At 40.9% G+C, this 15,235-nt stretch overlaps 1 protein-coding gene across 3 annotated transcripts in view; it reads left to right on the forward strand.

The window, feature by feature from the left end:
* The window catches only part of TIPARP (TCDD inducible poly(ADP-ribose) polymerase), a 69,279-nt gene extending 59,769 nt beyond the window's left edge, over nt 1-9,510 (forward strand). For all 3 annotated transcript variants that reach the window (XM_034782397.1, XM_034782396.1, XM_034782398.1), the window contains exons 4-6: nt 1,982-2,163; nt 8,165-8,440; nt 8,818-9,510. In XM_034782397.1, the coding sequence (XP_034638288.1) occupies nt 1,982-2,163; nt 8,165-8,440; nt 8,818-9,265 (906 nt within the window). In that variant the 3' untranslated portion in view covers nt 9,266-9,510. The remainder of the gene's footprint in view (nt 1-1,981; nt 2,164-8,164; nt 8,441-8,817) is intronic.
* Nucleotides 9,511-15,235: the final 5,725 nt, after the last annotated feature.

Below are 15,235 nucleotides of genomic sequence, written 5' to 3' on the forward strand. Positions count from 1 at the left end.
CCGGGGGCCAATACCCCTCATTTGCAGGGGACTGAATAGTTTTCATCTCCACCGTGACTCTATTGATATATAAAACAGCAAAGTTTTTGTTTCTCTGTGGTCAAAATTCACCCTGCATCTTATGGCCATAGAAAGCTTCCAGGTCTGCAGAACACCTCAGTCCTTCTGCAAGTGCAGAGGCTCTGGGTTGGGGCGGGGAAGGAACAGGGACTTGGCCAGTGGTTCTGTCATTGGCCTGATTCATTGACCAAAGTGTTGTGAAGGTGCTTTCCATTGGTTTCATCAACTACTCTAGTGCAGAGGTTGGAGTAGCAGCTGTGTGACTACTTACACTGCTAACCTATAGGTAGAGGTTATTTTAGTTCTGCCCAGCCCCAGTCTCCATGTAGTTCCCCTGCTCAAACTCATTTACTTGGTCTTAGTGAACTGGGGCAGGATAGTGAATTTCATCTGCTGGGCTTAATCTTGCCATAGGGGCACCTGCATTGGGGCAGGGTGGAGCCACATTGCCCCAGGTTGAAGTGCCAAGAGGGACTGTGCCTCAAGGAGGCAGAATCCTTCTCAGAGTTCCCCAGCATGCAGAAGCAGAGCACCCATTCAGACAACACCGACTACAGGTCTGTCTCATCTTACGCGGGGGTTCCATTCTGCAGTTAGCGCGTAAAGCGAAAACCGCGTATAGCCAGAACCCCATTGAATTAAATGGTGGGCAAAATCGCCCGCACTACAGATATAGTATTAAAACTCTTTTTTTTTTTTTTTTCCCGACCGCGTAAAGTTGAAATCGCGTATGTTAAATGCGCGTAAGATGCGACAGACCTGTACTCCCTCCTCTGTGCCCTTTTCCCCTTGTATATCTGCAGAGCTGCTGAGTACAGGTTGGTCCTGTAGAATTAGATTTATTTTCAGCTTGTACCTGGCTTAGACTTGTTCCTGTAAAAATACAGAAGTAGAGAACCACAATCTAAAGAGTTTTAGTAAAACAGAGCCACTAAACCTCTGTAATGTTTTCCTCTTTTTGAGAGTCTATTGGCTCAGGGAGCAATGTTTCCAAAATCCTCTGGTATTAGAGAATGAAACTAGTTAGTTCCAAGAGCGTCACCAGAATCATGAGAACATTATTGCACTTTGCTACACAAAGGTTTATAATATTAGTCTCCAATTCCTCCTTTAGAAACAGCCACAGAAATGTAGAAAATTACTTAAACATCAGGGTGACTGTTGAATAGAATCAATATTGCATACAGCCAGCAGAGACAGCAATAAAATGAGAACTATGCTCTGCTGAACTTTTGTTCCACAAGTGACCTGTGATAACATTTTAAATGTGGAAGCTGACTAATAGGTACTATCAAATTTAAGAGCAAATTAACACATGCTAGTTTCAGGGCAGTGTGGCTAAACCCTCAAAAACTGATTTTAAGATATGAGAGAATATGTTATAGAGACTTATTCTTAAAGGAAAATTCTTTTCATTTTGATCAGTTCATTGTTCTAAAAACTCACTTTGGGAAGGCAGATGAATGGTTTGGTTTTAATGCTGGGATTCCTGTGTTCAATTCTCATCTTTACCAGTGACTTGCTGTATGAGCTTCAGCAAGTCACTTAACCCTTCTGTGCCTCAGTTTATCCATCTGTAAAATGTGGATGCTATTATTTCTCACTCTCACAGGAGTATAGTGAGACTTATTTTATATTTGTCAAGCATTCTGAGATCCTTGAATGAAGAACAATCTATATGCAAATAAATAAAATGAATATATAAATCATATTAAATGTAATTCTCCATTTTATTAGTGCTTCTGAAGCAGACATTTGAGGTTTATAATGTGATTAGACAAATACCCATTTAACCTTTTAGCTGGGTAGTTGAATTGTTATATTATTAAAAACACTTTACAAAAACAGTTGAAGATAGAAGCAGCATTAGTTCTTTTGCATTGTTACCATAACTTACTTTTTTTCTTTCTTTCTCAAACAGCCTGTTGTACGATTGATAGAAGAAGCCAACTGTCGGGGTCTGAAAGAGGTCCGGTTTGTTACCTGGCACAATCAGTATATCTTGAACATCAAAGATGGCTTCCAACAAAATGCATGTTTCCGAAGAGAAATCAAGAGGCGACCCCTTCTTCGCTCATGTGTTGTGCTGATGCCATTCTTACAGTAGGTATCCTGGGGGGGGGTGAAAACTTCTTACTGTGAAAGGGTACTTTTCAAAGGTCTTTCAACAATGGTTACTTTCCTTTCTTAAGACATGACAAAGGGAATTTTTCCTTACTGGCTAGGAAAATCTAGAAATAATAGGTATGTACAGTATTATTTACTGCAGGCCACTGAACTCAAATCGAGTGCTTTGGTACTCAATCTAGTAGGATTTCTGAATTAGTGATACTTATTTTTTATGTATAAATATGGGCCCTGATTTAGTAAAGCATTCTTGTAGAGGAAAGGTGCTTAAGCACATATTTAATGCTAAGCTTATGCTTAAGTGCTTTCCTGAACCAGGACCATAGATTTTGCACTTAGAAAGAGCCCAAAGCTTTGAAAACTTTACCAATAGATTTATAAACATGTAGCAGAATCACTTCACCCCGCACACAGTTAGTGCAGCCATCTCTGTGGTGAAACTCTGCAACTATTTAACAGCCCACAGCAACACTGCTCAGCAGTTTAGAAGTAGATGCAAAGAATAACTCTAGTATTAGGCTTAAAGTTCTTTTCTCTGACTTTCTCATGCACAGTGTAGATTTCCTTGGGCATGTACTGAAGATGTTCACTGAAAAGTAACTTAAGTAATAACAGTAGCAAAATATCTCAATTATAGCACTACACTGTAGTTAAGTGCCAATTCTGAAATGACCGTCCATTGTCCCACAACAGGCATCAGCCTGAGCTGTGAATTCCTGAGCTCAATGTGCATTATGTTTCCAAATGTCTGAAGCCGAGGTTTAAGTTCAAGCCTCTCTCTGAAACATATTGATTTATTGATCATGGAGGATTGTGTTCCATGACCAATGGAGCAGGGAAATGGCATGCCAACGCTTAATGGCCTTTTCTGGCCTGGCACTTTAGGAGTGAATGCCTACAGGGCACAACCCTACTGTAGCTGAGCACAAACTTTTAAAGTCCCCAATCCATTGAAATCACTGGGAGTTCTGCCTGTGAAGTAAGGCATACCAGCAAATAGTTGGAAAGTGCTGGCCACAAAATGTAGGGGATGTGATAGGAAGAAACTGAGTCTATATTTAACTTACTGCACCTCTGAGTAGCCATTTTCTCCCCTTGAATATGATTTCTAGCCTGTACTCAAAATCTAACCTTCAATAGTGCGCAACTCTACGCAGGCGCACACGTTTCGTAGAAGGCATAAGGAGCCTTCCACTCTCCCCAGCCCTTGGATCCTTTCTGCTCGGGCAAAGTCTTGTTTGGGAGAGCAGGCACGGATTTCTGGTAGCAGCTTGTGTTGTTGATTAGCTAAATGGAATCACTCTTGTACTTCTATCTCGTGCATGCTGCAAACCGTGAAACAGTAGAACTCCAGTGCATGGGATGTAAGTCAGGGCAGGATGTGGTCCAGTGTTTCAAGAAGTCAGCACTTTCAGAAATGCCACCATACTATCAGCAATGTTGGATACTGCAATGCAATTTCTGTACTTCTACTGGCTTGGCCTGGGAGCTCTCAGCTTCCTGCTACGAGGTGGTACTATGGAGAGCCAACCTTTAGCTGACTGCTCCTCCTTTGTCACCCTGCCTCAGCTAGTCCGTGAATTCTAATGCAAGCAGGAGGGGTTGAGGCAAGGAGTGGAAGGGAACACTTGGCCCCTGGTTCTGAGAGTGGATGAAAGGTGGGGAGGACCAGCCTGCTGTCATGAGGGAAAGCCTGTTGTGGGATGGAGTGTTGTAGGGATGTAGGAGCTTGGGACCTCCAGCAGTTTGGATGGACATTTGGGTGTATATCTGAACTCCAGACACACTGTATCCATATTCATATGAAGCTAACGTTCACCCTAATCCGTCGTGGCCCTCCTGTGGCTGAGTACCTTCCTGTCCCCAGGCTCCCAGCTTCTGTAGAGAATCATACCAGCCAAGGCTTTCACAATGCTGGCATCTATGTGCTTAACACCTTACAGGATGAATAACATCCTTCCCACTAGGGGATGCTGGCTGGCTTTTATTTTATTTTATTTTTAAAGGATATAATTTACAGATGTACCCAAATTTGGGCTTCTGAACATGAGAGGTACAGATGTACTTGAAGCTTGCCAAACTGTTGTCCACATTTCTGCTTCTCACTCTCTTTAGTGATCACCAAGCCATCAGTTCTGGGCTTCATAAAAAACAAATGTTTAAAAACACTATCATTTTCAAGAACAATTAGAGATAAAGCATGCCTTGTTTTATCATCCTCTGCATTGGGGGTGAACTTGTTCACCCAAAGGCCAAATGAGAAAAGTGTTGCATTGTAGTCCTTTGATTAGAACTCATAAAAATGCCATTTTTGTGATCTCACCAGCATAGCTGGAAACATTATTGTCAGAGTCCAGTAGTTAGGAACATATTGTCCTCTTAGCAAAGGGGTGGAAGTCATTAGTCTGACTGGCAGCTTGTCATGCTGGGCCAATCAAAGAAGATTTAACTGCTGTATTAGGTCTAGAATGCTCATTAGCTTGCTGAATTGTTATAGCATCATAATTGTGAGGTGAAAGTTAATTTGTTCAGGGCCTTGAAACAAGTAATTGTTGGAAATATTTTCAGTTATAGTCTGGTGTGGGGAAAACCAAGAACAATAAAACGATATTGGGAAGAAAGAGTAAATATATAAAAACATGGACTTCTAGTTATAACACTTCTGATTCTAATCTTATAGGGAAAATAAAGACATGAGATGTTTTCCGTCATAGCCAACTGATATTTTGCTCTGAGTGCCTGTTTTACTACAGTTTAAGGGTCTGATCCTGAAAGGTGCTGAGAATCTGCAACTCCCAGTGACTTTAGTGAACTCATAGTGAAATTTCCACTGTCCTGTCATAAACCTCCTTAGTTCTTAATGCAGTACCCCTGAGACTTTTCACAAATAAACCAGTGATCTCATACCACTTATTAGTGAAAGACAGCAGTGTGCTGTAGGGGGGGGATCTTAGTATTCAGACTTTATTACTTTACAAAATATTCTATAGTACTTCATTAGTTCACTATTAAGTACAGTGGCTGCCATTAAAAAGTCAACATTTGCCACCAGTTACAAACAGTGATTGCCCCTTTTTTCCTATACCTAAAATAGAGAGGATAGGATCCTAAGTTTAGGATAGGATACTTAATATAGGAGTTGTGATAAATGTTGACTTTTTATGTAGTATAAATGCTTACAATTAATTTACACTTGTCAAAATAAAGGAACAAAGTACATTAAGTGATGCAATATCCTTAATGATTTTATTGTTTGCTTGTTTACTCTCTAATCTGTAACATTGGTTAATTTGCACGGGGTCTTCCAATCACTAGCATGAATTAATGAGGTTCTATTGTAACTGTTACCCACTGACACGTTTCCCTGTCGAGCAAAAAAACAACAAACCAACCCCCATTGTAATATCACAGACAATTACTACAAAATCATTAGGAAGGTACATTTACAATCCATCCTCTGGGTTTCCTTTAAACTATTAATGAACATAGTGGGCCAAATTCTGAGCTCAGTTAAACTGGAATAAATAAATCCAGAGTTGAAGTCAATGGAGTTGTTGTGTTTTTAATAGGGCTGTAACTGAGATCAGAATTTGGCTACTGGTTCTCCTTTTCAGCATTGTACAACAGATGAGAGCTATGTAAGGAGATACTTTTCAGAGTAGAACTATACTTAAATCTATCTTGTTAAAAATGGTGTTACAGGGATCACTGTTTGTTGTTTCTCAGAGACCCAAATCAAATGTGATAGAAAAAGCTGCTTATGTTTTTAAAAACCTAACTATTTTTTAGCCCTGTAAGTTCAGCCTTTAATCAGAAAGTCACGTTGCGTTCTTTCTAGCTTACACATCGCCAACAATAAAGATTCTGCAATCAGAACTTAATTGACAGTTCTGCTGATAATGCACGAACAAGAATAGAAGCCAGCTCCCATAGTTGTGTTGGCTCTGCTGTGAAAAGCAGGGAGAACATAACTTAGTCGGTAAAGAGTCTCTGAATACCCACAGAGCAGACTGGTTGAGTAAGAAATTGCCAGTTTTACACACTTTTTAACTAGAACCACACTTTAACCAAAGGAAATTGGCTGCAATAGTGTTGCCTTCAGCAAATTCTTAGACAGATATAGGGCCATAATAAACTTTTTTTATAAAGATGGCATAGGGAGCTAAATCTTGCTTGCCTTTCCCATCCAGTGAGTTTCACTGACCTAAATTCAACTACTTATATAAGGAAGGCAAGCAGGATTTGGCCTGAGATGTAGACAAAACTCAACTCGCCTCTAATGTAGCCAGTTGATAAACAGAACGTTCTCATGTCTGTCTTTCCTCCTAGCCAGAGCACATAGATTTTCCCTGTTTCAGTAGTGATAATTTTTTTGTAAAATAAAAGTGACCTAGTAACTTTAAGGGTGTGCTTAATATGAGTTCCACTGCTTGGGATTAGATACACAGCTGTACCTTGCGTGTCAAAGCTCTAAGTCAGAGATTGGCAGTTTCATAATGTGACCTTGGCCAAGTGGTGTTGCTTACTCATGACTACTCTTTACTGATCACCTGTGCCATGGCTTGGCCCTGGAATCAGAGGGAAGCGTCCATATCAACTTCCTTCCTGCTTCCCCAGTGCCTGAGTCTGGCAACTGTAAAATGAGTTCAGGTCACGTGCTTAGCTCATGCAAACTGACATAGCTGCATTGACTCCATTGAGTTCAGTGGAGCTACACCTGTTTACATCACCTGAAGATCTGGCCCTCAAATTTTAAGCTCATAGAACCTGACTCTGCACAGCCTTATTCGACCATGGGACTACTCAACTAAGCAAGCATAATTCAGTTGAATAAGGCTTGCAGCTTCAGGTCCCTAATCAGGTGACTATAAGCCAGAAACTATGCTAGTTATCTAAAGTTAGCCAGTCTTAAATGTACCTGCCCACAATCCTGAAACATGCTTCAGAACTGGAATTATTCACTATGGGTGAAATCTTGGCTCCACTGAAATCACTGGCAAAATTCCCATGGACTTCAGCAGGGCCAGGATTTCACCCTCTGTATTTATTTTTGTGCATTTTAAAAATCCAGCCAAATGTATGTGTAGCCAACACTTACAGTTTGCCTCCCTCTGGCTTGACTGGTCCTTTGCTGCCACAGCCTTTACAGACAGCAGCATTGCTCCTTCCTCCCGTGTGTCACCTCTACCTGGCAGCACTCCCCACAACAGAGGCTGGTCCAAGGCATGAAAATAAACAAATGCAGATATGCAAGTAAAAGCAACTAATTCTAGAGCGCTTTCGTCAGGACATTAGAGCAATAATATGCAACACTGAAATTCAGCTATCTTTTGTGGTATTCATTATGTTTACCCATTATTTATCCAGGATCATAAATCATGCATGCCTTTTCTTCTTGAAAGGTGTTCTAAGGGAGTTATCAAAATGTTCTTTTGTTCTTATTTTGTATGTTGCTTGTTCAACAGAAATAGTTAATGAATCACAGAAAGTTTGTAAAATAATTCCACTGCCATTTGGTAGCGTTCTGTCTGTACGAGATATTTAGAAACAATTATCTGCCACTGACACATGTAGCAACTCATTCTAAGTTTTTCTGCAGATTAGAAGCCTTACTAATTACTATGACAATAGGTTTCCAGTGGTGTTTGCACTGAGATTTTCCCCCCTTAGTGAACTGATTCTGTACTTGAACAAGCTTATGAGAGTTTTCACATTGGTTTGAATGGACACAGGACTAGGGACTAAACAGATAAGATGTTTGGCATGCTCTTTTTAAACAAGAATTTGAGCTATATAAATTACTGCATTGCCTTATAGCCGTAAAGCAGCAATAGTTTAAGAGATTCTCATAGACTAACGTCAGAAGGGTCATTGCAAACATCTAGTCTGAACCTTGGTAACTAAATAATTGTAGTTTGAAAGTCTTCTTTTTATTTCTGATTTTTTTTAAATGCAAACTCTCTCTTTCCCAAACTAGGACTCTGGGTGGCAATCCTCCAATATCTTCTACATCAGCTGAATCAGCCTCTTCACAAGTCTTATCTCCGACTGCTATTACCTCTCCAAACCTTTATCCTGAAACTTGGATTAGTATGGATCCAGCTCAGGACTTCATCCAAGTGCCTGTTTCTAAAGAAGATAAAAGCTACAGAACCATTTACAATCTGTTTCACAAGACTGTGCCAGAGACCAAATATAGAATTTTGAAAATACAAAGAGTGCAAAACCAGTTTCTCTGGGAGAAATATAAAAGGTGAGTCCATATAAATAGTCTTCTTTTATCATGTTGGAAAACTTCCCTTCTGAAATAAAAAAGAAATGATAGTGTTGGCCATGAAATATAATCTGATTGTTAAGCAGAATATATAAACTTCATCAAATCTCTTCTTTAAAAAAAAAAAAAAGCAACAGCTTTAAGTTGAATAATTTTGCTTGAAAAATAAACATCAGTATACATATTTCCTGAAAAATTTTGTGTAAGGTGGTTATATGCTACATTGACACATTGAAGAAGTGTTCTAATTTTTCCTTTTGCAGTTCTAACCTTCAAGATGATAACACTAATATGTGGAGAACTTTTTATCCATAGAGCTGCACTGAAAATTCATCCTTTTTCTTTTTCTATTCCAGGAAAAGGGAATATATGTCTAAAAAAATGACCGGGCTTGACAGAATAATGAATGAAAGGCACCTGTTCCATGGTACCTCCCAGGATGTAGTGGATGGAATCTGCAAGCACAACTTTGATCCACGAGTCTGTGGGAAGCATGCCACCATGTTTGGACAAGGCAGTTACTTTGCCAGGAAGGCAAGCTACTCTCATAACTTTTCCAAAAGGTCACCCAAAGGAGTTCATTACATGTTTTTGGCTAAAGTACTGACAGGAAGATACACAGTGGGCAATCATACTATGAGAAGACCACCACCTGTGAACCCTGGCAGCATCACCAGTGACCTTTATGACTCTTGTGTGGACAATTACTTTGAACCTCAGATCTTTGTCATTTTTAACGATGACCAGAGCTACCCTTATTTTGTTCTTCAGTATGAAGAAGTTAGTAACACTGTCTCCATTTGAAAATCCTCCATGCTGCTAAATTATTCATTATAATGAACTTTTATCTGACATTTGTAGTAGTTTTTGTGAAAAAATGTGCAGAACTGATTAAAGTTAGTGGCTTGGAGGAGGGCTTAAAAAAATAAAAAAGAAGAAATCCTGAAGTGACCAGTTGTGCACTTGCTGTTTCATTATGTATGTGCAAATTGTAAATATTTCCCCATCCTTTTGTTATAAAACCCTGTTTATTTATGTTAGTAAATATTCATGTTTAAAAAAATGTTTGGGTCAAATTATTTAAATTATGTTATGCTTATGCATATAATTGTTGGTTCATAGTTGACTTGACTTGAAAATTTATTATGCCCTGATCCCAAAATCTTTAAAACTTTTTTAAATGCAGGATCAAGATATTCTTGGTTGCAAGTTATTACAAGAATTGGCTGAGAAGCTCTCTGAATTAATAATGTTGACTTTTAAACAAATTTTGGAACATTAAGGAAGTTCTTGAGGATTGACAAAAAGCTAATATGCCAATACTTAAACAACATAGATCCTGGGCAAAATTATAGAAAGGCTGTTATGGGATGCAGTCCATAAAGAATGAAAGGGTGGTAGCATAATTAATGCAAATCAACATGATTTCATAGAATCATTGAATTGTAGGTCTGGAATGACCTTGAGAGGTCTTCTAGTCCAGTCCTATGCACTCAAGGCAGGACTAAGTATTTTATGGGAAATAGGTCTTGTCTAGCAAACTTTGATATTTTTTTTATGGGATTACAAGTTTGGTTGGTAAAGGTAACAGTTGACATTATATATTTGACTTAGTCCTGTGTGACATTCTAACTTTAAAACATTAGCTGTCTTCAAAATCAGTGTAGCCCACATGAAACTGGCTAACTCATAGATCTTAAAAAGTAATTGTAAATGAGGATCCTTATCCTATGAGATGTTTCTAGTGAGGCCCCATAGGGATCTGTTCTTGGCTCAATGCTATTTGATATCTTTAGCAATGATCTGGAAGAAAATATAAAATCATTGATGGTAAAATTTGCAGGCAACACAAAAACTGGTGAAGTACATAATGATAGGACTAGTCAATTACACAGACCAATTTGGATTGCTTGGTAAAACAGGCTTATTTTAACAACACACATTTCAACACAGCCAAATGCAAGGTCATATATGTAGGAATAAAACAAAACAAAAAGCTGGCCATAGTTACAAGTGGGGAGATAGTATCCAGGAAGGCAGTTAAACTGAAAAGGATTTAGGGATTATGGTACGTAACCATCTGCATATGAGCTCCCAGTCAGATGCTGTAACTAAGAGAGAATATGATCCTCAGGTAGATAAGCAGGGGAATATCAAGTAGGAGTAGGGAGATGGCATTGCCTTTATGCTAAAATACATATATTAGTGAGTCTCCAGTTCTGGTTTCCACATCTCATAAAGCATGTTGAAAAATTGGAAAAGGTACAAAAGAGAACTACAAAAATAATTTGAGGTCTGGAAACCCCGCCTCATAGTGAGAGACTTCATCTGTTTAGCTTACAGGGTGATTTTGATCATGGTGTACAAGTAGTTGCATGATTCCTGATAGTAACTCTTCAGTCTAGCAAAAAAAAGCATAATAAGATTTAATGTTCAGAAGTTGAGGTTAGACAAAATCAGACCAGTGCAATATTTTAACAGTGAAGATAATTAACTTTCCACTTACCTAGGGAACAACTTACCTAGAGACATAGTGGATTCTCTCTCACTAGAGGTCTTTAAATCTTTCTAAAGTCTTTTTTTTAAGTCTTTCTAAAATATATGTTGTAGCCCAAACAAAAGTGTGATGCAGAAATCACCGGATGAGGATCTAGGGTCTGTGTTAGGCCGGAGGTCAGACTAGATAATCATAATGGTCCCTTCTGACCTTAAAATCTCTTAACCTGATCTTCATGAGCAAAGCCCGATTGGCTTCAACTGAGCTCCGCACGGATGCAGGGATTTTTCTCGCACAGATCTCATTGAAGGATCGAGGACTTATTTTTATTTTAAAGAGTTGAACTAGGGAAGAGAAAACATTCTCCATGCCAATGGTAATAGAAGTGCAGCAATTCCTATATTAGTATAACTAAAAAGAAGTCACATTTAACATACTAGTAACCATTATGGACCTGATCCAAAGCTCTCTGGTGTTATGGGAAGACTCCCATTGCCATCAGTTAGCTTTCAATCAGGCTCTATTAGTTGAATTGTTCACAATTAAGTTTGATTACCTGAGCCCGTAACATTACATTTCATCTCTCGTAGATCTATAGATATTTTATTTATGAATCTTTAAACTGGAATCTGAAGTCGCTTTAGAACTATGATTAAAAATCCATTAAAGTCTGAACAAGTAAAGAGCAATTATGTCCCCTTCCAAATCTTCTAAGCGTATTTTGGTATCCTAATTTACTAGTTTCACCTGAGTGACTCATGAGATGCTGTTGTAAAACAAAAGGGGACACATTCTAGATAATTTAAAATTCTACAAGATACTCCACTTCATGCAGTCAGCTGAACAATGAATGTATTAATCAGCATTACTGCACACAGTGCTATCCTAGTGTTTAACTCAGTCTCAATGCAGTTGATAAATACTTCAAGGACACAATCTGGAAAGTTTTTTACAAGCTCCGTCTACACTAGAGTTTTAAGAAGTGATTTTACAAAGAACTATTGTGTTAGATTTTACAATGTTAACTGAGTGTAGACAGAGTGAGTTGTAGTTTCACCTTGATATAGGTGGTTGAGGTGAACCCCACGAATATCCCCTCAACCAGCTACATTGAGGTAAAATTGCAACTTGCCCTGTCTACAGTCAGATTTTACAAAGCATTAGCTATCGTGTAAAAAACGCCTTTTCTGCTAGTACAGACATGGCCTAAGAGTATATGTCTTGGGGTCACAGTGCACAAATGTAACTCCACTGATCTAAATGGAAGTTCTCCTGATACCCATTGGTGTGAGGAGAATCAGGCTCGGGTCTTTGCATTGCCAGGGATCCTCATCAGGCATCTTTGGAATGGTTCCTTTGCTGCCTTGCAATACTTATTTTTGCCTCCACGTTCTCCTTGCGTCCTAGTAGAACCAATACTTAAGTCTGAGACACAAGATTCCCTCCATCGCCAATGCTGCATACTCTCACCCCCACTGCCCTGCTGTTAGTTGCCCACAGGCACTGACTTATTTTTCCAAGTGGGTGCTCCTCCCCAAGGTCCTACCCCTTCCCCATGCCCCCACCCCTTGCTCCGACTCTTCCCACCACTGCTGTGCTCCCTACCACCGGGTCCCCCGCTGGCCCGCCACACTCCCCCTCGCGCCTCCCACCAGCCACCAAACAGCTGATCAGCAACTGTGGGGCTGGTGGGTGCTGAGCACCCACTATTTTTTTTCCATGGGTGCTTGAGCCCTGGAGCGTCCATGGAGTCGGCACCTATATAGCTGCCCCAGTAGGAGAACACTGCACACTATCGATTATGCATGGTTTGGCTCACCAGGCAGGTGTTGAGCTTGGGAGCTGAAGCTCCCCATAAAGTTATCCAATTTAAGTAGCAAATCTTGGCATAAATTAACACTACTCATTGTAGCACAGCCCAGCACAGCCCACCCTCTGCTCCACTGAGATGTACAAGTAGTTTGGTAGTTGCACACCCGCTCACCACCATCCCAGCCCATCCTAAGCATTTCCCTCTGTCCTGGAGGAAATCTCAGCAATATGCAGAAGGTGCTGTGTGTCTGAACAGATCACCACAGATTGTTCCCCCACCTGCACAGCAGAAGCTAGGTGTATCCTCTATGTAAGGACCCTTCATACCTATACAAAGCAGCAGGAAGGATTCTGCCTTTTATCTGAGTATGGCTGACTTAGCAAAGAATCATGCTAAATAGTGTAAGCTAAGGTTCTTACCACAGTGTCACTACTCCAGGGCCCTGTGTAGATTGGCTGGCTGATTCAAGGAGCAGATTTCATAGGTGCCAGACAAAGCAGCCCTCCTTACTTGGGGGTGGGAATGTTAAGGGAGAAAATAAGGGTCAACTGGGTTCCAGGATTGTTATGGGGTGTGCAGGCCTCTGGGGTGAGTAAAGCCACAACCACCACATGCACAGTTGGAGAAAAGGAAGGACACCAGTAAGGGTTAACTGGGCCCAGCTGCTTTTCTGCAGTGGCTCTGATTGCAGGAGGATGGGTAGGCAGCAATGTTTGTTTGGCCTAGAAGCCAGTTGGGGAGCAGCCTTTCACAGACAGAGAGGGGAGACCAAGCGAGACAGGAGAAAGATTTTGAGAAGCACAACACCAGCAATGACCAGGTAAGGATTCCTCTTTCTTCTGTGCACTTGGTGCTATCTATGTTGCAAATGTACTGAAACATACTACCTGGCTGGGGGACTCAGACATCTCAGGACTTGTCTACAGGGGAAAGTTACCTTGGTATAACCCAAAGTGTGACTTTAGACCGGTCTCACTCCCTCTGTGGACACGCTTAGCATAGAAGTGCCTTTTTCACTTTACCCTATGTCACTTTGGAAGGGGTTTAAATAAAACCAAAAAAAAGCCACTCTTCCTGTCCCTAGGGAGGATTATACCAATATAAAATGATCAGTTTAACTACACCAATATAATTATAATGATACAACTGGTAAAGCTTTCCTGTGTAGACAAACCTTCAGCGTTATGGCCTTTTTACACTTTTGTAGGTCTCAGTCTCAGAGACATCATGCCTGCTTATCTGAATCTGTCCATCCCCCCACCCACTGGTGGTCTATAGAGAGTTTCTAGAGCACATTTCTAAATGCAGCTCAAGGACTGTTAGTGAGAATCAAACTGGCAGTCAGGTTTGCTGGGAAATGAAAACCTGACATGTGGAGGCTGCTACCCAGCTGTGTTACCGCACACTCTCTCCTTTCTCAGCTGGCAGCTTCTTCTAAATCCTCAGCAAAACTGTTCATGGATTGAAATTAACTGCTACAGTGGCCTGTAGGATATAAAATCAGAGTGGGATTTTAACACTGTGTGCTCCATAGTCCTCCCATGTGGCAGTGTTCCCTCTCTACTGGGCTTCTTTTAAGTAGTGGGGTCTAATTGTGGGGGGTGGGAGGACTGGTACTCTTTCAAGCTCCACTCACAGGATAAGCTCCACCCACACAAGTCACTCCCTATTCTTCATCATATGATCCTCCCCACCCTTCCTTTGCCGTGATGAGCCATGAAATAATTAACAATGTTGTCTTATAAGGTGCTGTCACTGGGAATCACAGTTAGCACCCATTGAAATAAACAAGGTAGTTCAACACCTCCCTGAATTATTGCCTAGGTTGGAAGAACCTGGAGCAGACATCACTACCTCAGTTACACTCTGTTCACACGCTGAGACTATTTTGTCAACTATAAGGTATGTCTTCACTGCAATTAGCCCAGGCTAGGCTAGCTCTGGTGGGGCATCCCCACTACCAGTCCCTACCCAGGACAGACCCAGGTGGCTGTGTCCACACTGGTGCGGCATTCACCCATGTGAGGCGCTAGGATTTCTCTGGGGATATCCCATGGCTCTTTGAGCTTCCCTAAGCTGTGGTGCTCTATCAGTTCTTTTGCAGTGTGTAGTGGGAGAACATGTCTGTCCTTTGTGGGCCCCTGTGTGGAAGTGCTCTTAGCCCAGCAACTCACTGAAGTAACCACTCCCAGTGGGTAACAAGGCCTGGCTCTGACTCAGGAGGATGACCTGTCCCTGCTGTAGTGATTAATACAACTCATTTTGGTAACAGGCAGCAGATGCAAGGCATTAGACATGGAGCAGGGCATTTTGGCAGCAGTTTGTTCCTTCCCCACTCCAGAAGGCAGCAGCGGCAGTGTGCCCTGCTGAGATCACACAGGCTGTATGCAGACATAGAGTAGTGGAAACAGCTAATGTGGGTTTTAATAGCTATGGAATCCCCCTGTGCTGTCAGCACTGAGGC

Source organism: Trachemys scripta, chromosome 9, assembly GCF_013100865.1.
Source record: "Trachemys scripta elegans isolate TJP31775 chromosome 9, CAS_Tse_1.0, whole genome shotgun sequence".
Taxonomy (NCBI): Eukaryota; Metazoa; Chordata; order Testudines; family Emydidae; genus Trachemys; species Trachemys scripta.